This window comes from Taudactylus pleione, unplaced genomic scaffold (assembly GCF_031769625.1).
Source record: "Taudactylus pleione unplaced genomic scaffold, aTauple2 ptg000258l, whole genome shotgun sequence".
NCBI classification, from domain to species: Eukaryota; Metazoa; Chordata; class Amphibia; order Anura; family Myobatrachidae; genus Taudactylus; species Taudactylus pleione.
In genome coordinates, this window is record NW_028284660.1 from 2,939,330 (window position 1) to 2,963,428 (window position 24,099).

The 24,099-nt window shown below is 42.8% G+C and overlaps 1 protein-coding gene across 1 annotated transcript in view; it reads right to left on the reverse strand.

Annotated features, from left to right (window-relative positions):
• LOC148514813 (uncharacterized) overlaps positions 1-24,099 on the reverse strand; it is a 104,728-nt gene that overhangs the window by 22,722 nt on the left and 57,907 nt on the right. Inside the window, exon 13 of the mRNA XM_088480951.1 lies at positions 1,231-1,403. Within this exon, the coding sequence (XP_088337077.1) occupies positions 1,231-1,403 (173 nt within the window). The remainder of the gene's footprint in view (positions 1-1,230; positions 1,404-24,099) is intronic.

Below are 24,099 nucleotides of genomic sequence, written 5' to 3' on the forward strand. Positions count from 1 at the left end.
ACAAAGGTGGCATATACCATTACAAAAATGGTGGCTCACCAATCGCTGCTCACCGCATAATCGCATCATCTGCTTGGGCTGGTTTCTATTAACCAGCGTAAGGCAGCAAATGGAAGTCCAACAGAGGGGAAGGAATAGGCAAAAGCCTCTGAAGACAGAATACGCCGGAAGTCCTAGGGGACTGCAGCCATGCAAAAGAGTTTAAAGGCCGTCACCCACCAGGTGAAGGTGCTGGTTAGTGAATTACTACAACAATCAGTGTCCTGTATTTATTTTAATATTTTCTTTACATATGGGCTACAGTTGCCAGCGGGCCCTTAATGTCCGAGCATGCTGGCACCTGTAGTTCCATAAGTGCTGCCTTGCCTGGGTAGGCCTGCTGTTACCTATAGGCTACCTGTGTAGAACAGCTTTATTTTTTACACCATACCCACTGCCACCTGGGGTGCGGGGCATTGGCCTGGGATTTCATATCAGGGTTGGTTGTTGCTTGTGAAGGGGGGCACCATTTTATTTTTGGGGGTATCCACTTTGAGAAATTCCAGCTCTGGGCTGACCAGTTTGGGGCTTTTTTATGTGATAACAGGTGGACCCCAGGTTGTGTATCCCCCCTGTTATGGTATTATACCTCCAGTTGGTTCAGCCTGGTGCTGGTTATTGGGAAATAGTGAGAAACCCATATAGATTCCCTCTATTTGTCAATAACAGATTAGGTTCAGAGGTCCAAGGCTAGTAACTGGTTTGGGGGGAACCCCACACATTTTTTTTTTTTTATCTTTTTTTATGTCTACGCAGATCATACTGTGCAGTGTGGTTCATCCACTTATTATGTAAATTTGTGAGTGAGATATGGGCGTATCTACCATAGGTGCAAGGGGTGCAGCTGCTTTGGGGTCCAGAGCATAGGGGGGGCTTCCTTGTCAAAATTACATGTGTTATATATATTTTTCACCAATGGGTGTCACATGGGGGCCCTTCAAATACCTAGTTACGTCCCTGAACTGAGTGATAGCTGGTCTGCCAAAGATTGGAATATTGTGTATGGTCAGGTCCGGCTCCACCATCACTAATTTAGAAAAAAGCAGTGAAAACCAAAAATAAAATAAAAAAACAAAGGTTACAATCAGAATATTTGCTAAGCCCAGTAAAGTATAATGTAAACATTAATATATTGTAACTTCCCTTTGTCCTACAAGTCACAGCTCACACAAGACACCCTTATATACTCACCAGTTCAATCTTGTTGTCAATAAGAGCCAAAGATGCATTATGTGAGACACAGAAGCTCTGGCTGTTGGCCCATGTGTCCTCATTGTCAGAGAAATAGTAACATTTGCTCCTGTACCAGATCCAATTATCCTCACATGGCGCAGACTTCAGTATGGAGATTCCTGATGTTACTGCTGCACACAAATAATAACATATAATTTGCATTATTCATTTATTTATGTTTAGAGAAATTGCATTCATTGGCAATACTTTTTTTCTGTTTTGCAAAGCTACTTTAAAGTATCACTTAAAAAAAATATAGACATTAATAAAATTATATATATAGGCTGGAGTGAAACCTGTGTGCGTTCTGCATTAGCAGTGGAGGTGTGAAATTCCAGGTTTTCACATTTACACTTATCCTGCTGGAAAAGTTACTGGAGCACAGGAAGGGTTTGAAACTCCCACACACCTGAAGCTCCTGGCTCCTGATGCCGCACAAGCTGGCCAGGCGATAGGCCAAGGGTGGTGATTAGCATTACGGTGTGAGGACCGGCAAGGTCCACAGATATTTAAACGTGCTGGGACATTTACTTTTGTGTTAATTTGCTCATTTTCTGTTATGTGCCTGTGTGTATGCAGGCCTAAGCTCGTGTATGCTAAGGGGCAGTGTTTGCTGCCATTAAAAGCCACTGCTTTACCAAGTACCTGCCTGTATGGAGTCCTCATTTAAAGTTCCTGTTTTACAAATAGTGGCCTGTATGGGGACTCTGCATTGCTGTGTCACAGTGCAATTGCTAGATGCTTACGGCGTAGCAAAGGATCGGATCAGGCAAAACATTAGGTATACTGTACGTGAGAATGGTTGGCAAACCAGAAACTCCGCAGTTATAATAAGGACGTTGTGTAACCTGCTATCCACCATGCAAAAGCTGTTATGTGTGTTTATTGAAAAAGAGGGAAAAAAGTACTTTCTTGTTTTTCTAAGGTGCTTAAGACATATAACAAATGTTGATTAGTATCTTCACCAGCTAGTGTTCATGCTCTCTAATTAACTTCAACTGTTGTTTGAATAACCAAGACACATACTGAGGTTTAATTACTGCAGTGCTGAAAGAAAAAAAAGTTTATTTCCCTGTGTTCTGTTTAACCCCTACATTGCTGAAGCTGTGTTAAGCTTGAAAAACTGCTACTTTGCTGAAAGATAGATTTTTTTTGTGTAAACTGCCTTGTTATCTAAGCACCTACACCTACATAGAAATTGAGGATGCTGCTGTGGAAGTGCACCAGGATGAGGAGGGTATTTGTGTAGCTGACGCTAATAAGGATAATGATGATGAGGATGCTGATGATGATGTTGTTGATGAGGGTGTTGGTTTGTGTAAATCAGGCACCAGTGGAAGAAACGGTTGTTGCCCATGATAAGCAAAAGCCCATTGTCATGCCAGGGCTTAAAACAAAAAAATCCACGTCTTATGCGTGGAATAATTTTTACCCAAATCAATTGTCAAGCCATCTGTTCATGGATCTATCATCTTGCCTCTGTAAAGCCAGTTTGTACACATAGAAATCATTGCCAGCAATGTCAGCTGCCCATTGGTAACTTGTTTTGTGGGGGCCCAAACAAACCAAGCGCTTCGTGATTGAGGATATTGCTGATGAACGTGTTGGTGGTGAAGATGGCAGGTGCTTGGATTTAGCAGACAGAGGGGAGCTAGCTGAAGCTGGACTGCTTGCTTATACTTTTTTAGCCAAAGCTTCTGCATTTTTAAAAAACTTTTTTTGATGTATGCGCTGCAAATGACATAACAGGGAGGTGGTTCCTAGATGGTTAAGGCTCCTACCTCTACTTAAAAAGAGAAGATATTCCCAGCACACACCTGCTTAAACTCTGTCTCATATAATGTACAAGATGACTGGTACCTATACTGAACAATGAAATAAATTCAAAGATTCAAAGTATATTTGAAATGCAATTTATTGATAACTTGTATACAGTAGCTCACAAAAGGGTAAATATTAAGAGTGACTGTACATATAATATTGTATTAAAATGCTTGGAAGCAATAATATCTCCTTGTAAAATAATTGTTAAAATAATATATGCTGATATATAGGGAAAAATGGACCGTATTCCTTACTGCATAAATAGCAATAATGTGTAAATGCTTGTGATTCCTAATATCGGTATACAGAACAACTAGACATATACAAAGAAATAAATATACAACACATAAACCTTGCAGTCTCAAAAAGAAGTGTACTGCAATAGTGAAGAGGAAAATATTGTGTGTGTCAATGCACAGGGTATTAACTAGATTCTTCCTCCTCCAAATAGAGAGGGAAATACGCTCAAAGGCGTTTTACTTTTCCCCGTTTTGAGTGCAAAGGCTTTGATCGGCTGTGCTACATTCTATTCAATAGTTCCATTTAAAACTGCTGATGCAGTGTATAGGACCTGCTGTACCCGTATAAATGTAGGAAGGTGTCAAAGACTGTCCCTCAGCTTTCTCCCACGAGCCGTCGGTGAAAAGCACTTGTTCCACTCACCGGCGTTGAAGGAGACTCTTAAGGCCCCCACACATCAGAACGATATCGTTCCAACCAGCCAACTAGTTGGCTGGTTGGAATGATAATCGTCTAGTGTGTGGGAGCAAACGATAGTCAGCCGTTTGCTCCCACACACTGAAAAACGCCATAAACGGTTGTTCCAACTAGTTGGTTAAAATCAAACATGTTTGATTTTCACCAACTATCGTTCTAGTGTAGGGGGAAAGTTCCTCCCAACTGAACGATAAGTAGGCGGACATTGCCTGGCAGTGTCCGCCCACTTTGTCATACTCACCTTTTTAGCAGCATTTGGACCCATCATCAGCGCCGGCAGCAGCGGGTCCCGTCGTCAGCGCCGGCAGCAGCGGGTCCCGTCGTTAGCGCCGGCAGCAGCGGGTCCCGTCGTTAGCGCCGGCAGCAGCTGGTCCCGTCGTTAGCGCCGGCAGCAGCGGTGGTACATCGAGGGGAGGGGCAGGCTGCGGCAGTCAATCAGTGCCGGATCAGTCTGCCCCTGCCAGTCCACGATCCATGGTGGCAGCAGTGGCGGTACAACAAGAGGAAGCTCAGGGACAGGCTGCGGTAGTCCATCATTGCCGTTCAGCCACTGTCACATGATGACCCTGTCAGGAACAGGCTTTGTCTGCTACTGACCCTGCCCCATATAGCGCTGTTACTGGTCTGGGGACTGACTGCCGGCGTTGTAATAGGGAGGATATTACTGGCCACAGGTATGAGACCTCCACATTGCAGCTGTCTGTGTGCTGTGCCATGTATATAGGCAGGAGACAGGCACAAGCTGCTGGATGTACAATATGTCACAGGGGCTGGCTGGGGGCAGCACAGCACAACCTCCTGCTGTGTCAAATATCTGCTACATACCAGTAGCCAGGGAGTTTTAAGTCTCCCCTCCTTGCAAACCTCTTTCCCATGCAGCACAGTTTCACTTGTCTGCAAATCCCCCCTCCCCAAACAGCAGCACAACCTCCCCTGTCTGCAACCCCCCTACCCCTCAAACAGCAGCACAGTCAACCCTGTCCGCAACGCCCCCACACAGCACAGTCTCCTCTGTTCGCACCCCTCCCTTCGCGATCACCCCACCCATCTGCAATCACTTCACCACGAGCACACAACCTGCGTTTGGGATCCGGACAAAATCCTGACAGTGGGGATGCAGAAACATGCAAAAGTAGGTAGACATTGCCCGCCTACTTCTGTGACATCACAAGTTTGACAGAAGTTGGCTGGTCTGATGAAAAAGTAGGCAGGTTGGCTGGTTGGATGAAAAGTTGGTTAGATGTGTGGGGAAGCGTTTTAGTTGGACAGACAAGTTGGATGGTTGGTCAGTTGGTTGGTTGGAGGAAAGTTGGTCTGATGTGTGGCCAGCTTTAGGATGTTTGGGCGTAATGAATAAAATGAAATCCGCTATGGCAGTGTAGGGAGGTGTCTGCCGGCAGACTTACCCGTCTCTCCGTTCCCCGTATGCTGCAGTCGGAAGCAGCGGTGGATGTGGGATCGATGTAATCCTCGTCCTCAACGTTTCACCTGATCACAGGCTTCTTCGGGAGTATAGAGGTGACAGATTTCTCCCTCTGTCCGTCCTTAAATAGCGGTTTACAAGGTGCTGTTAATTTTGCCCTCATGAAGTTGGTATGGTGGATTTTTTGCCCTTTCCCACATTTGATTGGTTGCAGGTTGTGCTTGGGAATAAATGAAATCCTGACAGTGAAGTTTTATTTGGCAAAAATTGCAGACTATTGCGCATCAAGGCTATATGTACAGACAATACACAAAACACATGGACAACATAAGCACAATATCAAGTGAATAATATATTATGAAATAAAAATAAATAAAGAAAAATAGAAATATATATAAAAATGTGAGCAACTGATAAATACTGTATTCTATTTTCAATTAGAAGACTAATTGAAACAACAAGTAGAAAAAACATGTTGGTGTTAATTTATTGAGTCCCATTAAGGAAAAAGCTATTGTTTGTGGGTATTGGTAAAAAAGAGGGGTGGAGGGGGGGCACGAGGGGTAAAAATTATATAGTATAAAACTTTAGAGATTATTAATGGGTATTAACATATGAATAGAACTATCATATATTAAGGTTGGAATTAGGCTGAAAAAACAAAAATTGTAAAGTAGCTGGAAAAACAACTAAAAAAAACAAAAAGGGGAGGAAAGGTCCCTGTCTGATTTAAGATGGTCTTGCTTGATTGGAGGTTTCATCATTCTTTAAAGAAAGGGGTTATTTCTAGGTCTATGTTAAGGCCTTTTGGTTGTTGGTTAAAAGACGTTCCTGCTCCTCTCTAAGTGGTTTACTGAAGTTGTGAGGATTTCTTGTAGGATTTGTTTTTTCTATGTCATATCTTCCTGTGTGTCTTCTTAAGTGTGGTGGAATCCATCGTGTTTTTTCTCTATGTGGATTTTCATAGTAGTTCCTTCCATAGGTGGTGGGAATAGATTTTCCTATTGTTCTTCTTTCTTCTTTCCAATCGCGGTATCCTCTTCTATAGTCCTCTATATCTCTTTGGAATTTCATTTTTTTTCTGTTCTATAATTGTTTCTTCTATCTTTCTTAATTTGTTGTTTGTTAATTGTTCTAGATTTTTGAAATCTTCCATATCTTTCAAGGGTTCAATTTTTTCTTTTATGATTTCTATTTCTGTTTCAATTTTCCTTATTGATATATCTCCATATTCTATGATCAATCTCATCAAGTTTATTGAGCATATATCTAAAGTTCGTTCCATCTCTCTAGCAATCTTTCATTGCTAGAAATAAAGGTGGGTTTTTTAATTATTCTGAGACCTCTCGGGATAATTTTTGCTGTATATAACGGCTTAGGGTGGTACTCTCCCACCATTGCTTTATTTCTAAAATTTCTAATTTCTCAAGTGTTAAATAGATTGAACAAAGATTTTCTTCCAAAGTTGTCATTGTTTCTTCCCTCTTAGAGGTGGAATCAGGAAGGAAAGTGTATAGGAAGAACGTGGCTGAATCCAGAGATGAAAGGTTTTTATAGATGTGAGACATATACAGCGTGTAAAAAAAACAAAAAAAGAAGATCATCAAAACCTGTAAGAGAAGTGACATCCTTCTCGAATAACAGTCACTATAAAATAAAAGAGTTAATCACGTGCAACACAAGGGGTGTTATTTATTTAATAACCTGCCCTTGTGGCTTACAGTATGTGGGTATGACCAAAAGAAAATTACACAACAGAATCCAGGAACATCTGTGTAACATCCAAAACAAGAAAGACAACCATAGTATTCCGGTACATTTCTTGAAAAAACACAACAGTGACACATCAGATCTTCAATTTGTAGGTCTTAAAAAAGTAATAGCTAATTGGAGGGGAAGCAGAATAGAAAAAGCGCTGGCAAGTTGAAATGATATATAATTTGGGAACAAGACAACCAAAAGGCCTTAACATAGACCTAGAAATAACCCCTTTCCTTAAAGAATGATGAAACCTCCAATCAAGCAAGACCATCTTAAATCAGACAGGGACCTTTCCTCCCCTTTTTGTTTTTCATAGTTGTTTTTCCAGCTACTTTACAATTTTTTTTTCAGCAGAATTCCAACCTTAATATATGATAGCTCTATTCATATGTTAATACCCATTAATAATCTCTAAGGTTTTATTCAATATAATTTTTACCCCTCCCACCCCCCCTTTTTTATCAATACCCACAAATAGTAGCTTTTTCCATAATGGGACTCAATAAATTAACACCAACATGTTTTTTACACCTGTTGTTTCAATTAATCTTCTAATTGAATATAGAATACAGTATTTATCAGTAGCTCACATTTTTATATTTATTTCTATTTTTCTTTATTTATTTATTTTTAGTTCATAATATATTATTCACTTGATATTGTGTTTATGTTGTCCATGTGTTTTGTGTATTGTCTGTACATATAGCCTTGATGCGCAATACTCTGCTTTTTTGCCAAATAAAACTTCACTGTCAGGATTTCATTTATTCCCAAACACAACCTGCAACCAATCAAATGTGGGAAAGGGCAAAAAACCACCATACCAACTTCATGAGGGCAAAATTGATAGCATTTGATAAACCGCTATTTAAGGACGGACAGAGGGAGAAATCGATCAACTCTATAGTCCTGAAGGAGCCTGTGATCAGGTGAAACGTTGAGGACGAGGATTACATCGATCCCGCATCCACCGCTCCTTCCTACTGCAGCATACGGGGAACAGAGAGACGGGTAAGTCTGCCGGCAGACACCTCCCTACACCGCCACAGAGGATTTCATTTTATTCATTACGCCCAAACATCCTAAGAGTCTCCTTCACCGCCGGTGAGTGGAACAAGAGCTTTTCACTGACGGCTCACGGGAGAAAGCTGAGGGAAAGTCTTTGACACCTTCCTACGTTTATACGGTTACAGCAAGTCCTATACACTGCATCAGCAGTTTTAACTGGAACTATTGAATAAAATCTAGCACAACCGATCAAAACCTTTACACTCAAAACGGGGGAAAGTAAAACGCCTTTGAGCGTATTTCCCTCTCTATTTGGAGGAGGAAGAATCTATTTAATACCCTGTGCATTGACTCACACAATATTTTCCTCTTCACTATTGCAGTACACTTCTTTTTGAGACTGCAAGGTTTATATGTTGTATATTTATTTGTTTGTATATGTCTAGTTGTTCTGTATACCGATATTATGAATCACAAGCATTTACACATTATTGCTATTTATGCAGTAAGGAATACGATCCATTTATTCCCTATATATCAGCATATATTATTTGAACAATTATTTTACAAGGAGATATTATTTCTTCCAAGCATTTTAATACAATATTATATGTACAGTCACTCTTAATATTTACCCTTTTGTGAGCTACTGTATACAAGGTATCAATAAATTGCATTTCAAATATACTTTGAAATCTTTGAATTTATTTCATTGTTCAGTATAGGTACCAATCATCTTGTACATTATATGAGACCGAGTTTAAGCAGGTGTTCGCTGGGAATATCTTCTCTTTTTTTGAACATTGACATTCCCTGGGGTTTTGTAATGTCCCCTTTTTAGTATATTCCCGACAGCAGCAACTGATTTATTTGGCACATTCCTTATATGTGACAGAACTAACGCAGCCTCCACAATCCACCTTTTTTTGCTTTATTATCCTACCTCTACTTACTCTGGCTTTACAAAGGGTACAGATGGCTTGACAATTGTTGTCTGGATTTGGGTAGAAATAATTCCACACACAAGAAGTTGTCTTATGCCCAGGCATGACAATGGGCTTTTCCTTATTATGAGCAACAACTGTTTATTCCACTGGAGCCTGATTTACACAAACAACATCCTCTTCAACAACATCCAAATCATCGAAAGCCCATTGTCATGCCTGGGCACAAGACAAAAAAATCCACTTCTTATGTGTGGAATTATTTCTACCCAAATCCGGACAACAATTGTCAAGCCATCTGTACCCTTTGTAAAGCCAGAGAAAGTAGAGTTAGGAACCTTAACCATCTAGGAACCTCCTCCCTGTTACGACATCTGCAGCGTATCCATCAAAACAACTTTTTTTAAAATACAGAAACTTTGGCTAAAAAAGTACAAACAAGCAGTCCAGTGTCAGCTACTGTAGCTCCCCTTTCTCTGCTAGATCCAAGCACCTGCCATCTTCACCACCAATACATTCATCAACAATATCCTCAATCATAAAGCGCTTTGTTTGTTTGGGGACCACAAAACAAGTTAACAATGGACAGTTCACATTCCTGGCAATGATCTCTACATGCAGAAACTGGCTTTACAGAGGCAAGATGTTGTCACCATCATCATCATCTGATTCCTCACCCTCATCAGTGTGTACATCATCTTCACACAATATTAATTTGTCCCTGCTGGAATCTACCATTACAGGTGCCTCTGTAAGTTTTGGAGGAAATTGGCATAGAATTTGTAGTTCATTTTGATGGACATCATCTTTTTCACATTTTGAGGAAGTAGCCTCCTACGCAGATTGCTGAAAAGGTTCCCGGCTGTGCTGAAAACTCTTTCTGAGTACACACTGGACAGTGGGCAGCTCATGTAAAGCAAAGCCAGTTTGTGCAAGCACCTCCAAATTGCCTTTTTTTCCTGGCAGTAGTCAAACGGACTGTCTGACATGCCTATTTGGATGCTATAATTAAAAAATGTAAAATAGTTCTCAACCATTCTTTGAATGGTGACCATATCAGATGGAGTCATGGTAGAGGTCTCATTAATTGTAGACAATTCTTTTAGACCCAACCAGATGTAAAAACTTGGTTGTGTTTACTCATCTGCATCACCAGTGGGTTTTCTGGGAAAGTTTAGATTTTTCTCGGCAGGTGCACCTGCTGGAGAAACTGAAAGAGTAGCTATCGCTGCATCATGTGCCACTTGAGCTGACAATTTGCTTACCAACAGCTCTTTGCATCTCTTTAAATCTTTGTCTGTTGGGAAGAAAGGCACAATGTATGACTTAAACCTAGGATCTAGCATGGTTGCCAAAATGTTTTGGTCTGGCAGTGTCTGAACTCACTTCACAGGTGACTACTTCGAAGGGTTTGTAAGGTACTGAGCTTGAGTAAGGTACATTCCCCCTCCTCTTCCTATGTCATAGTATGCTGTGTAGCTTTGGATGGCTTTTTGTTCCTCCATCCGCTGAAGCATATAAAGGGTGAAGTTCCACCTTACAACTACCTCTTGCATCAGCTGGTGGCAGGGCAGATTCAACATTTCCTGCAGGTGCTGCAATCTTCTACATGTGCATGCTGAATGGCATAAATGTTCAGATATTTTTTGAGTCACAGAGAGCATCTCCTGCATGGCCCTGTTATTTTTAAAAATTTGCACCACAAAGTTCATTACATGAGCAAAACATGAGACATGTTGGAATTCACCAAGCTGTAATGTTCTCACAATATTGGTGGCGTTGTCAGAAATCACAAATTCTGAGGAAAGTCCAAGTGGGTTAAGCCATTTTGCAATGACTTCCCTGAGTTTTTCTAAAAGGTTGTTAGCAGTATGCCTCTTACTGAAACTGGTGACACACAGAGTAGCCTGCCTCTGAATGAGTTGCTGTTGCTTAGATGCTGCTGTTGGTGCCGCTGAAGGCAATAAACCCACCCAGTGGGCTTTTACAGTCATGTAATCTTGCATTTGCTCTGTTCCACTTGTCCATATATCTGTGGTTAAGTGAACAGTGGTTACAACAGCATTTTGGAGGACACTAATTATGTTTTTTTAAAATTCCTTGTACATGTTGGGAATTGCTTTTCTAGTGAAGTGGACTCTAGATGGGATTAGTTAGTTTGGACACAGGACCTCCTATAACTGTATAAAACCCACTGCTTTATTGGCAGATATTGGATGCACATCTAATAATAGCATAGATGTTATGGCATCAGTGATCCACTGTGCAACTGGGTGACTGCTGTCATACTTGCTCACCCTTGCAAAGTATTGTTTAACAGTCAATTGTTATTTAAAGTACTTCTAGTAGTCTTCCTGGTCCCCTTCTGGGATGAAAAATCCACTCCCAGAAGCAGCAGACATATTGCTCAAGGATTCTTCTGGGGCAAGGACTGATGTGAATGATTTAAATATTTTTTGTAAATGCCTCCCCTCCATCCCCATAAATTTGCTTTGGAATCAAAAAATTAAATAAAATTTACTACAAATTAAATCGTCCTTTCCCTGCTTTCAACTACATACATACTCCACCTCCCTCAGTTGTCTTAAATAATAAAAAAAATGTTTCCTGATGTGCCATGTTGGAAGCTGAACAGCCACAGCTGCTGCAATCTTTGACATATGTGTTTTTAGGAGTGGTCTATGCACAAGTGTTATCATATTAAATTAATGTGATGATCAAAGTAGCCGGTAGTTATTCCGTCTGTAGTTAAGAATATTTCAAAAGACGGTATTTGTTTTAACAATATTGTAGTATAAATTAATAAAGTTTATTATTTTAATATTATTTAATATGTATCTGGCGGTGCTCCCCTATAGCCAGAAGAACCATGCGGTTGCTGAATACCAAATATGGCCAGAAATGTTTATGGCCACAGACAGTATCTCCTGCATGCCCCTTTAAGTTTAAAAAATATTTTGAACCACCAAGTTGATTTTGTGGGCAAAACATGGGAAATATTGTTCACCCATGCTTTCCCCTCCTTCCTCATAAATTTGCTTTGGATTCAAATTTTTTTATTAAATGTACTACCAATCAACCCTTCCCGTCCCTGCCTTCCATTACATACATACTCCATCTTCCTCAGGCCTCTTGATTAATGAAAACATATGTTTCCTTATGTGCCATGTTGGAAGTTAAACTGTCACATGTTTGTGCCACCCACAGCTGCCACTTAGCTTAGTCAGCTAGCTGGCTTGGAGCAAATTTTGGGCCTAAACCCAGATAAAAATAATATTGTGAGCTGTGAGGTGGTCAAAATTGACTGGAAATGAGTGGAAATTAATGTTATTGAGTTTGGTAATACTGTAGGAACAAAAGAAAGCCCAAATTGTGTGATTTTAGCAGTTTTTATAAATTTTGAAAAAAAATAAAGATTCAAAACCAAAACACACAAGAGGGATTTGGGCAAAATCAAATCCAGATCCAAAACACAAAGGAGATACAGATCCAAAACCAACACACGCAAGAGCGATTTTGGCAAAACCAAATCCAGATCCAAAACTCAAAGGAGATACAGATCCAAAACCAACACACGCAAGAGCGATTTTGGCAAAACCAAATCCAGATCCAAAACTCAAAGGAGATACAGATCCAAAACCAAGACACAGGGGTCGGCGCACATCCCTAATATATATATATAAACTGTGCATGCGCCTTAGTCACACCTCATGCCTCCCAACTGTGTTCGTACAGTCACAGTAGCCACTACCTCACGCAGGGGGGGGAAGCCTTCTGAGTACCTAGATACCCACCCTGCCCACAGATTAATCATCAAGGCTGACTGATAGTTATTTTTTTTCTTGAAGGCTGTCAGACGAGTGCAGACAGCTCTGTCAGTAATGCAGCAGCGGCCTCCGTCCTGAGAGAGGCTGGTTGAATCTAGGGGGAGCACAGCTCCTCCCAGGCAGTGCCGCAGTTCTCATGGGATTTAGAGCTGGCCGGGTAATGCACACGAGCGACTTCAGCTCCCTCTTGCTGTCTCTTGTATCTATCAGCAGGTTTGTGCACTATAAATGTGTGGCTAATGTGCAGGGGTGCCAGCGGTGTGTGGAGAGGGGCAGGGGGGCTTGTGTTTGTGTGTATTTATGTATGCTGTGTAAGTATACTTATGTGTGTACGCATGTATGTGTATTAAGTATGCTTGTGTGTGTGTATGCTTATGTGTGTGTGCTTACAGTATGTGTGTATGTATGCGATGTGTGTGTATGCATGCTTGTGTGTGTGTATATATATATATATATATATATATGTATGTATGGAAACTCCCCCTTAAAAATCCTGCATTTCCCCAGGTAGCAATTGCATGTATGGAGAATTATAATGGCAATTCCTGGCCGGTTACTGGAAGGTGCTTATTCAGATGCAGAAAGATACTGTAAAGCGTATTATGGGTGTAGTGAGAGTGTTTATGAGAGTAGTTGAGTATACAGACGGTCAACCACCCCTTTAAGAGGCCGTACACAGAAGGAGGAACTGCACCTATCATAGGGCTGGAGCAAATTTCAAAGGTGTGACCAATAGTTGCATCTATAGACCCACCAGATGGTAATGCAGCATCTATAGACATTGTTATTGGGTGTCTCAGTCCTTGCCCATATGGCTGTACACCAGGGAAGGAGTTTGTAGCGGCATTAGCATGGGTTAGCCGGGATATCAATTGTAAAAATACCAACAGCGGCATCCCAATGCTCAGTATCCTGACAGGGGTTTGGTAAGTATCTGATTCCTGCAAATGTCTTCAGGTCCTGCTTGTTCTTGGGACATTTTCCCTTCAGTTTTGTCTTCATCAAGTGAAATGCATGCTCATTCAGATTCAGGTCAAGGGATTGACTTGGCCATTGCATAACATTCCACTTTTTAGCCTTAAAAAACTATTTGGTTGCTTTTGCAGTATGCTTCGGGTCATTGTCCATCTGCACTGTGAAGCGCCGTCCAATGAGTTCTGAAGCATTTGACTGAATATGAGCATATAATATTGCCCGAAACACTTCAGAATTCATTCTGCTGCTTTTGGCAGCAGTTACATCATCAATAAATACAAGGGAACCAGTTCCATTGGCAGCCATACATGCCCACGCCATGACACTACCACCACCATGCTTCACTGATGAGTTGGTATGTTTTGGATCATGATCACTTCCTTTCCTTCTCCATTCTCTTCTCTTCCCATCACTCTGGTACAAGTTGATCTTTGTCTCATCTGTCCATAGGATGTTGTTTGAACTGTAATGGCTTTTTCAAATGTTGTTTGGCAATCTCTAATCTGGTCTTCCTGTTTTTGTGGCTCACCAATGGTTTACATCTTGTGGTGAACCCTCTACATTCACTCTTGTGAAGTCTTCTCTTGATTGTTGACTTTGACACATATACACCTACCTCCTGGAGAGTGTTCTTGATTTGGCCAAATGTTGTGAAGGGGTTTTTCTTCACCAGATAAATAATTCTTCTGTCATCCACCACAGTTGTTTTCCGTGGTCTTCCAGGTCTTTTGGTGTTGCTGAGCTCTTTGGTGCATTCTTTCTTTTTAAGAATGTTCCAAACAGTTGATTTGGCCACACCTAATGTTTTTGCTATCTCTCTGATGGGTTTGTTTTCATTTTTCAGCCTAATGATGGCTTGCTTCACTGATAGTGACAGCTCTTTGGATCTCATATTGAGAGTCGACAGCAACTGATTCTAAATGCAAATGTCACACCTAGAATCAACTCCAGACCTTTTACCTGCTTAATTGATAATGAATTAACAAGGGAATAGCCCACACCTGTCCATGAAATAGCTTTTGAGTTGATAGTCCCATTACTTTTGGACCCTTAAAAAGTGGGAGGCACATATAGAAACCGTTATAATTCCTACACCGTTCACCTGATTTGGATGTAATTACCCTCAAATTATATTTGAAAGTCTGCAGTTAAAGCACATCTTGTTTGTTTCATTTCAAAGCCATTGTTGTGGTGAATAGAGGCCAAAATATGAAAATTCTGTCAATGTCCCAATATTTATGCACCTGACTGTATTATATCTATATATTTATATAAATATATATATATATATATATATATTCAACCAGGCGCTGCACTCGACGGTCTCAAGAAAAATGTAGATCACATAATCATTGCTGCAACGTTTCGGGCTTTATTGCCCGTCGTCAGGCTGCACATACATAAACCAGCCTGACAACGGGCAATAAAGCCCGAAACGTTGCAGCAATGATTATGTGATCTACATTTTTCTTGAGACCGTCGAGTGCAGCGCCTGGTTGAATATATTTACGAATTGCAGCTGGCACCGCGGCAGTGGATATTTAAAGGAAGGAGTGTGCTGTACCTTGTTGGATTATATATATATATATATATATATATATATTGAAGTCTTTGGTGATTTGTCCTGTTGACACACTGAGGTGTGAATGTACTAGAGAGATAAAGTACCAGCCAATTCCATACTCTATACGTCCTCTCCAGGTGACCTCATCAGCTCTTACAACCTCCATTATCATTACTATGCTGATGATACACAGATCTACTTTTCCTCCCCTGATCTCTCCCCCTCTCTACTGACTCGTATCTCCAACTATCTCTCTGCTGTCTCTTCTAGGATGTCTCTGCAATTTCTTAAACTTAATATGTCTAAGACAGAGCTGATTGTCTTCCCACCCTCCACCATAACCTCACTTTCCACTATTTCTTTATCAATTGATGGCACAACTATCTCATCTAGCCCCAAAATGTGCTGTCTTGGAGTTATCCTGGACTCATCCCACTCCTTCAAGCCACATATCCAGAACCTTTTACAGTCCTGTCGTTTTCATCTCAAAAATATTTCCAAGATCAGATCCTATCTCACCCAGGATGGTACTAAAACCCTCATACACTCACTGGTCATCTCCAGATTGGACTACTGTAACCTCCTACTATCTGGCCTCCCCAAATCCCATCTCTCTCCTCTCCAGTCTTTCCTCAATGCTGCTGCTCAGCTCATCTTCCTCTCCAAATACTCTACATCTGCCTCCCCTCTCCTATAATCCCTCCACATGCTCCCTTTCCCTTTCAGAACCCAATTCAAGGTTCTCACCCTCACTTATAAAGCCCTCACCCAATCTTCTCCCATTTATATCTCTGATCTAATCTCCCTTCACTCTTCTGTCTGCCCTCTTCGTTTAACTAATGCATGCTGCCTCTCATGCCATCGACTACTTCCTCTCACTCTCGCCTCCTAGTTTTTGCCTGTGCTGCTCCGCACCTTTGGAACTAACTCCCTATCCCCATCAGACTGTCCACCTCTTTACAATCATTCAAACAGGCTCTCAAGACTCACTACTTCAATAAAGCCTTCCAGCTCTCTTACTAACTTGCTGCTATATGCTCCTTCCTCCCTGTCTACCACATCTGTGTCACACCTGTTTGTCTGCCCTTCCCCTTAAGAATGTAAGCTCTTATGAGCAGGGCCCTCTACCCTCTTGTGCTTCTCCCTAGTTTACTTTCATCTAGTTCTTAAGCTGGCCACACATCTAAAGATTATCTGTCCAACCAGCCAACTAGTTGATTGGTTGGAACGAAAATCTGTTAACGTATGGGAGTAACTGATGATCAGCAATTTGCTCCTAAATGCTCGAAAACAGATGAAAATGGTCATTCAGATAGGTTTGTTAAATGTTTGATCTAAACAATTTGTTCAAACAACAGTTTTAGTCCATTTCCCAACGTTTGGGAGCAAATTGCTGATTGTCATTTGCTTTCTTACCTTACCAGATTTTCATTCCAACCAATCAACTACTTGGCTGGTTGGACAGATAATCTTTAGAAGTGTGGCCAGCTTTACCCCCACTAGGGCACCTAACACTTGGTTGCTTAAGCTCTGCTGCTTATGTGGGTGTTATGGTCGCTAATGTAGCAATGTACAGTATATTATCCATGTCCTTGTCTTGCATTGTATTGTAAGTCTTTGGTCAGCTATTTGTTTATATACTTTGTAAGCCGCTGCAGAACACTTGTGGTGCCATATTAATAAATTTTACTTCTAATAATAATAATTCCAGCTATCATCCTAAATTGCTGCTACATGGTCCTTCCTCCCTGTTTATCCCATCTGTGTCATGCCTGTTTGTCTGCCCCTCCCCTTTAGAATGTAAGCTTATATGAGCAGGGCCTCTACCTCTTGGGCTTTTCCTTACTTTACTTCATCTACTCCTTACCCCGACTAGGGCACCTAACACTTGGATGCTTATGCTCTGTTGCTTATTTGGGTGTTATGGTTGCTAATGTAGTAATGCATATTTTCCAAGCCCTTGTCCTGCATTGTATTGTACAGTAAGTCACTGGTCACCTATTTGTTTATGCACTTTGTAAGGCGCTGCGGAACTCTTGTGGCGCCATATAAATAAATAATAATAATAACTGTAATTTTTTCAAACACAGCCCGTAAAGTGATAGTTAGGAGCTGACTGGTTGGTACTTTATCTCCGACCACTTTATCTCTCTCCAAGAGGCCTATTCATCATGTTAAAGCTGGATGATTGGCTGAGACAGAATTTGTTTAAAATCAAGATCTGCAAGATGCCATTTTGTGACTGGTCGCAAAATCGACATTTTAGCTACAACTGAAAATAATCCTTATATTAAATATTCAGTGATGACAAGACAGGTTTTTGTAGATTTGTCTGTAACAAATAATCAAGAATACACAAAAACACTGATATACTCAGACAGAGTGCATTTGAAAACAATTGTTAGGGATTTAAGCTATCGTTAGCCATTGTAGGCATGGTATCTGATGGGGTTAAGTTAAATAAACCATTTTATTTAAGTCTGAGGCTTAAACAAATTAGCCTTACCTGTGTGATCTCATCAAGCCTCGTTTGATCACATGTGTAAACACATTGCCTGTCATTGTTGTAAGCCCAGTAATATCAAAACCAAGTAAAGCAGAGAAATGTGTGTGTGTGTGTGTGTGTGTGTATGTGTGTGTGTGTGTGTGTGTGTGTGTATATATATATATATATATATATATATATATATATGTATATATATATATGTGTATGTATTAGGGGTGAGCGGGTTCGGATTTCTGAAATCCGAACCCCCCCGAGCCCCCCCGATCCGAGTCCGATCCGAGTCAGGCTCGACTTTTCCCGCCTGACTCGGATTCTGAAATCGAGGCAAAACGTCATCTTCCCGCCTTCCGAGTCTCGCAGGTTTTGGATCCTATATAAGGTACCCACGTCGGCGCCATTTTCTCACTCGGCTGTGGACAGTGAAGAGGGAGGGTGGGAGTTAGGGCTGTGTAGTGTAGTGTAGTGTAGTGCTGCTGTTGTCCACTACTTCAAAGTCCATAGGGGCTGGCTGTGTTGTGCTGTGCTGCTGTTGTTAATAGGGGCTGTGTCCACTACTTCAAAGTCCATAGGGGCTGGCTGGACTGTGTTGTGCAGTCAGTTCTCCATAGGGGCTGTGTCCACTCCAAAGTCCTGTGCAGTGTCCCAGTCCTAAAGAGGTGCTGTAGTGTTGTCCAGGGGGTGCTCTGTCCATCAGGGGTGCTCCCCCCAAGTGCTAAAAATATAATATATTTTCTGTGTTTGTGAATTGTGTGCGCAGTAGCCGCACGTGCATCAACAAAGTAGTGCCAAGCGTGCGCCTGTGTCATAAGTAAAGGGCCGGCTGGCTTGACCGTTAAAGGGTGCTGTAACCCCCGAAAGTACACTCCAGTCCAAACCAAAAAAAAATTATTTTCTGTGTTTGTGAATTGTGTGCGCAGTAGCCGCACGTGCATCAACAAAGTAGTGCCAAGCGTGCGCCTGTGTCATAAGTAAAGGGCCGGCTGGCTTGACCGTTAAGGGTGCTGTAACCCCCGAAAGTACACTCCAGTCCAAACCAAAAAAAAAATTATTTTCTGTGTTTGTGAATTGTGTGCGCAGTAGCCGCACGTGCATCAACAAAGTAGTGCCAAGCGTGCGCCTGTGTCATAAGTAAAGGGCCGGCTGGCTTGACCGTTAAGGGTGCTGTAACCCCCGAAAGTACACTCCAGTCCAAACCAAAAAAAAAATTATTTTCTGTGTTTGTGAATTGTGTGCGCAGTAGCCGCACGTGCATCAACACAGTAGTGCCAAGCGTGCGCCTGTGTCATAAGTAAAGGGCCGGCTGGCTTAACCGTTAAGGGTGCTGTAACCCCCGAAAGTACACTCCAGTCCAAACCAAAAAAAAAATTATTTTCTGTGTTTGTGAATTGTGTGCGCAGTAGCCGCACGTGCATCAACAAAGTAGTGCCAAGCGTGCGCCTGTGTCATAAGTAAAGGGCCGGCTGGCTTGACCGTTAAAGGGTGCTGTAACCCCCGAAAGTACACTCCAGTCCAAACCAAAAAAAAATTATTTTCTGTGTTTGTGAATTGTGTGCGCAGTAGCCGCACGTGCATCAACAAAGTAGTGCCAAGCGTGCGCCTGTGTCATAAGTAAAGGGCCGGCTGGCTTGACCGTTAAGGGTGCTGTAACCCCCGAAAGTACACTCCAGTCCAAACCAAAAAAAAAATTATTTTCTGTGTTTGTGAATTGTGTGCGCGTAGCCGCACGTGCATCAACAAAGTAGTGCCAAGCGTGCGCCTGTGTCATAAGTAAAGGGCCGGCTGGCTTGACCGTTAAGGGTGCTGTAACCCCCGAAAGTACACTCCAGTCCAAACCAAAAAAAAATTATTTTCTGTGTTTGTGAATTGTGTGCGCAGTAGCCGCACGTGCATCAACAAAGTAGTGCCAAGCGTGCGCCTGTGTCATAAGTAAAGGGCCGGCTGGCTTGACCGTTAAGGGTGCTGTAACCCCCGAAAGTACACTCCAGTCCAAACCAAAAAAAAAATTATTTTCTGTGTTTGTGAATTGTGTGCGCAGTAGCCGCACGTGCATCAACAAAGTAGTGCCAAGCGTGCACCTGTGTCATAAGTAAAGGGCCGGCTGGCTTGACCGTTAAGGGTGCTGTAACCCCCGAAAGTACACTCCAGTCCAAACCAAAAAAAAAATTATTTTCTGTGTTTGTGAATTGTGTGCGCAGTAGCCGCACGTGCATCAACAAAGTAGTGCCAAGCGTGCGCCTGTGTCATAAGTAAAGGGCCGGCTGGCTTGACCATTAAAGGGTGCTGTAACCCCCGAAAGTACACTCCAGTCCAAACCAAAAAAAAAATTATTTTCTGTGTTTGTGAATTGTGTGCGCAGTAGCCGCACGTGCATCAACAAAGTAGTGAAAGCGTGCGCCTGTGTCATAAGTAAAGGGCCGGCTGGCTTGACCGTTAAAGGGTGCTGTAACCCCCGAAAGTACACTCCAGTCCAAACCAAAAAAAAATTATTTTCTGTGTTTGTGAATTGTGTGCGCAGTAGCCGCACGTGCATCAACAAAGTAGTGCCAAGCGTGCGCCTGTGTCATAAGTAAAGGGCCGGCTGGCTTGACCGTTAAGGGTGCTGTAACCCCCGAAAGTACACTCCAGTCCAAACCAAAAAAAAAATTATTTTCTGTGTTTGTGAATTGTGTGCGCAGTAGCCGCACGTGCATCAACAAAGTAGTGCCAAGCGTGCTCCTGTGTCATAAGTAAAGGGCCGGCTGGCTTGACCGTTAAAGGGTGCTGTAACCCCCGAAAGTACACTCCAGTCCAAACCAAAAAAAAATTATTTTCTGTGTTTGTGAATTGTGTGCGCAGTAGCCGCACGTGCATCAACAAAGTAGTGCCAAGCGTGCGCCTGTGTCATAAGTAAAGGGCCGGCTGGCTTGACCGTTAAAGGGTGCTGTAACCCCCGAAAGTACACTCCAGTCCAAACCAAAAAAAAAATTATTTTCTGTGTTTGTGAATTGTGTGCGCAGTAGCCGCACGTGCATCAACAAAGTAGTGCCAAGCGTGCGCCTGTGTCATAAGTAAAGGGCCGGCTGGCTTGACCGTTAAAGGGTGCTGTAACCCCCGAAAGTACACTCCAGTCCAAACCAAAAAAAATTATTTTCTGTGTTTGTGAATTGTGTGCGCAGTAGCCGCACGTGCATCAACAAAGTAGTGCCAAGCGTGCGCCTGTGTCATAAGTAAAGGGCCGGCTGGCTTGACCGTTAAGGGTGCTGTAACCCCCGAAAGTACACTCCAGTCCAAACCAAAAAAAAAATAATTTTCTGTGTTTTGTGAATTGTGTGCGCAGTAGCCGCACGTGCATCAACAAAGTAGTGCCAAGCGTGCGCCTGTGTCATAAGTAAAGGGCCGGCTGGCTTGACCGTTAAAGGGTGCTGTAACCCCCGAAAGTACACTCCAGTCCAAACCAAAAAAAAAATTATTTTCTGTGTTTGTGAATTGTGTGCGCAGTAGCCGCACGTGCATCAACAAAGTAGTGCCAAGCGTGCGCCTGTGTCATAAGTAAAGGGCCGGCTGGCTTGACCGTTAAAGGGTGCTGTAACCCCCGAAAGTACACTCCAGTCCAAACCAAAAAAAATTATTTTCTGTGTTTGTGAATTGTGTGCGCAGTAGCCGCACGTGCATCAACAAAGTAGTGCCAAGCGTGCGCCTGTGTCATAAGTAAAGGGCCGGCTGGCTTGACCGTTAAGGGTGCTGTAACCCCCGAAAGTACACTCCAGTCCAAACCAAAAAAAAAATTATTTTCTGTGTTTGTGAATTGTGTGCGCAGTAGCCGCACGTGCATCAACAAAGTAGTGCCAAGCGTGCGCCTGTGTCATAAGTAAAGGGCCGGCTGGCTTGACCGTTAAAGGGTGCTGTAACCCCCGAAAGTACACTCCAGTCCAAACCAAAAAAAAATTATTTTCTGTGTTTGTGAATTGTGTGCGCAGTAGCCGCACGTGCATCAACAAAGTAGTGCCAAGCGTGCGCCTGTGTCATAAGTAAAGGGCCGGCTGGCTTGACCGTTAAAGGGTGCTGTAACCCACAAAGTACACTCCAGTCCAAACCCAAAAAAAAATTATTTTCTGTGTTTAGCCGCACGTATATATCAAATCGATATAACATAAATGGAGGACCAAACTTTCTCCGATAAAAATAAAATAGAGAAAGATCAAGAACCACTTCCTCCTAGTGCTGAAGCTGCTGCCACTAGTCATGACATAGACGATAACATGCCATCAACGTCGTCTGCCAAGGCCGATGCCCAATGTCATAGTAGAGGGCACATACAATCCCAAATGGCAAAGTTCAGGAAAATGACCTTGAAAAAGACATTTAAATCAGCTGAAGAGAAACGTAAACTTGCCAATATGCCATTTACGACACGGAGTGGCAAGGAACGGCTAAGGTCGATCCCTAGTATGTTCATGACTAGTGGTTCAGCTTCACATGACGATGGAAGCCCTCCTCCCACTAAAAAAATCAAAAGAGTTAAGCTGGCAAAAGCACAGCGAAGAACTGTGCTTTCTAAGAAGATATCACAAATCCCCAAGGAGAGTCCAAGTGTGGTGGTGGTTGCGATGCCTGACCTTCCCAGCACTGGACGGGAAGAGGTGGCTCTTTCCACCATTTGCACGCCCCCTGCAAGTGCTGAAAGGAGCACCCACAGTCCACTTGCTGATATGCAAATTGAAGATGTCACTGTTGAAGTACAACAGGATGAGGATACTGGTGTAGCTGGCGCTGAGGAGGAAGTTGGCGAGGAGGATTCTGATGGTGATGTGGTTTGTTTAAATCAGGCTCCGGGGGAGACAGTTGTTGTCCGTGGGATGAAAAAGCCCATCACGGTCATGCCTGGGCAGAAGACCAAACATTCCACCTCTTTGGTCTGGCAATATTTCTATCCAAATCCGGACAACAACTGTCTTGCCATATGTACCATATGTAAAGGTGAAATAAGTAGGGGTAGGGATGTCAACCACCTAGGAACATCCTCCCTTATACGGCACCTGCAGCGCGTTCATAAAAAGTTACTGTCAAGTTCAGAAACTTTGGCTAAGACCGTAAGCAGTCCAGGGACACCTAAATCCCGTTGTCCTGTTGTATCCAAGCGCCTGCAAACCACACCGTCAACTCCCTCCTCGTCAATTTCCTCCTTAGTTAGGATCGGAAGTAGTCCTGCAGGCCATGTCACTGGCATGACTGACTCTCCTATCCGGGATTCCTCCGGAGGATCCTGCATTGCTACGCCTACTGCTGCCGCTGCTGCTGTTGCTGCTGCTGGGAGTCATTCATCATCCCAGAGAGGAAGTAGGAACACCACTACTTTTACTAAACAATTGACCCTCCAACAGTCCTTAGCGAGGAGGATGAAGTACGACAGCAGTCATCCTGAAGCAAAACGTATAACTGAGGCCTTGACTGCTATGTTGGTGTTAGACGTGCGTCCGGTATCCGCCATTAGTGCAGTGGGATTTAGACAATTGATGGAGGTAGTGTGTCCCCGGTTCCAAATCCCGTCTAGATTCCACTTCACTAGGCAGGCGATACCGAGACTGTACAGAAACGTCAGAAAAAGTGTCCTCAGTGTCCTGAAAAATGCCGTTGTACACAATGTCCACTTAACCACGGACATGTGGACAAGTGGAACAGGGCAGACTAAGGACTATATGACTGTGACAGCCCACTGGGTAGATGTATCACCTTACGCAGCAACAGCAGCAGCGTCACCAGTAGCAGCATCTCAGAAATGCCAGCTCGTTACAAGGCAGGCTACGCTGTGTATCACCGGTTTCAGTAAGAGGCACACCGCCGACAACCTCTTAGAGAAACTGAGGGAAATCATCGCCCAGTGGCTTACCCCACTTAGACTCTCCTGGGGATTTGTGATATCTGACAACGCCACCAATATTGTGCGGGCATTACATCTGGGCAAATTCCAGCACGTCCCATGTTTTGCTCACACAATAAACTTGGTGGTGCAGAATTTTCTGAAAAGCGACAGGGGCGTGCAGGAGACGCTTTGGGTGGCCCGAAAAATTTCTGGCCACTTTCGCCATTCAGCGACTGCGTGCCGAAGACTGGAGCGCCAGCAAACACTCTTGAACCTGCCCCGCCATCACCTGAAGCAAGAGGTTGTGACGCGGTGGAACTCAACCCTCTATATGCTTCAGAGGATGGAGGAGCAGCAAAAGGCCATACAAGCCTATACATCCACCTATGACATAGGCAAAGGAGGGGGTATGCACCTGACTCAAGCGCAGTGGAGAATG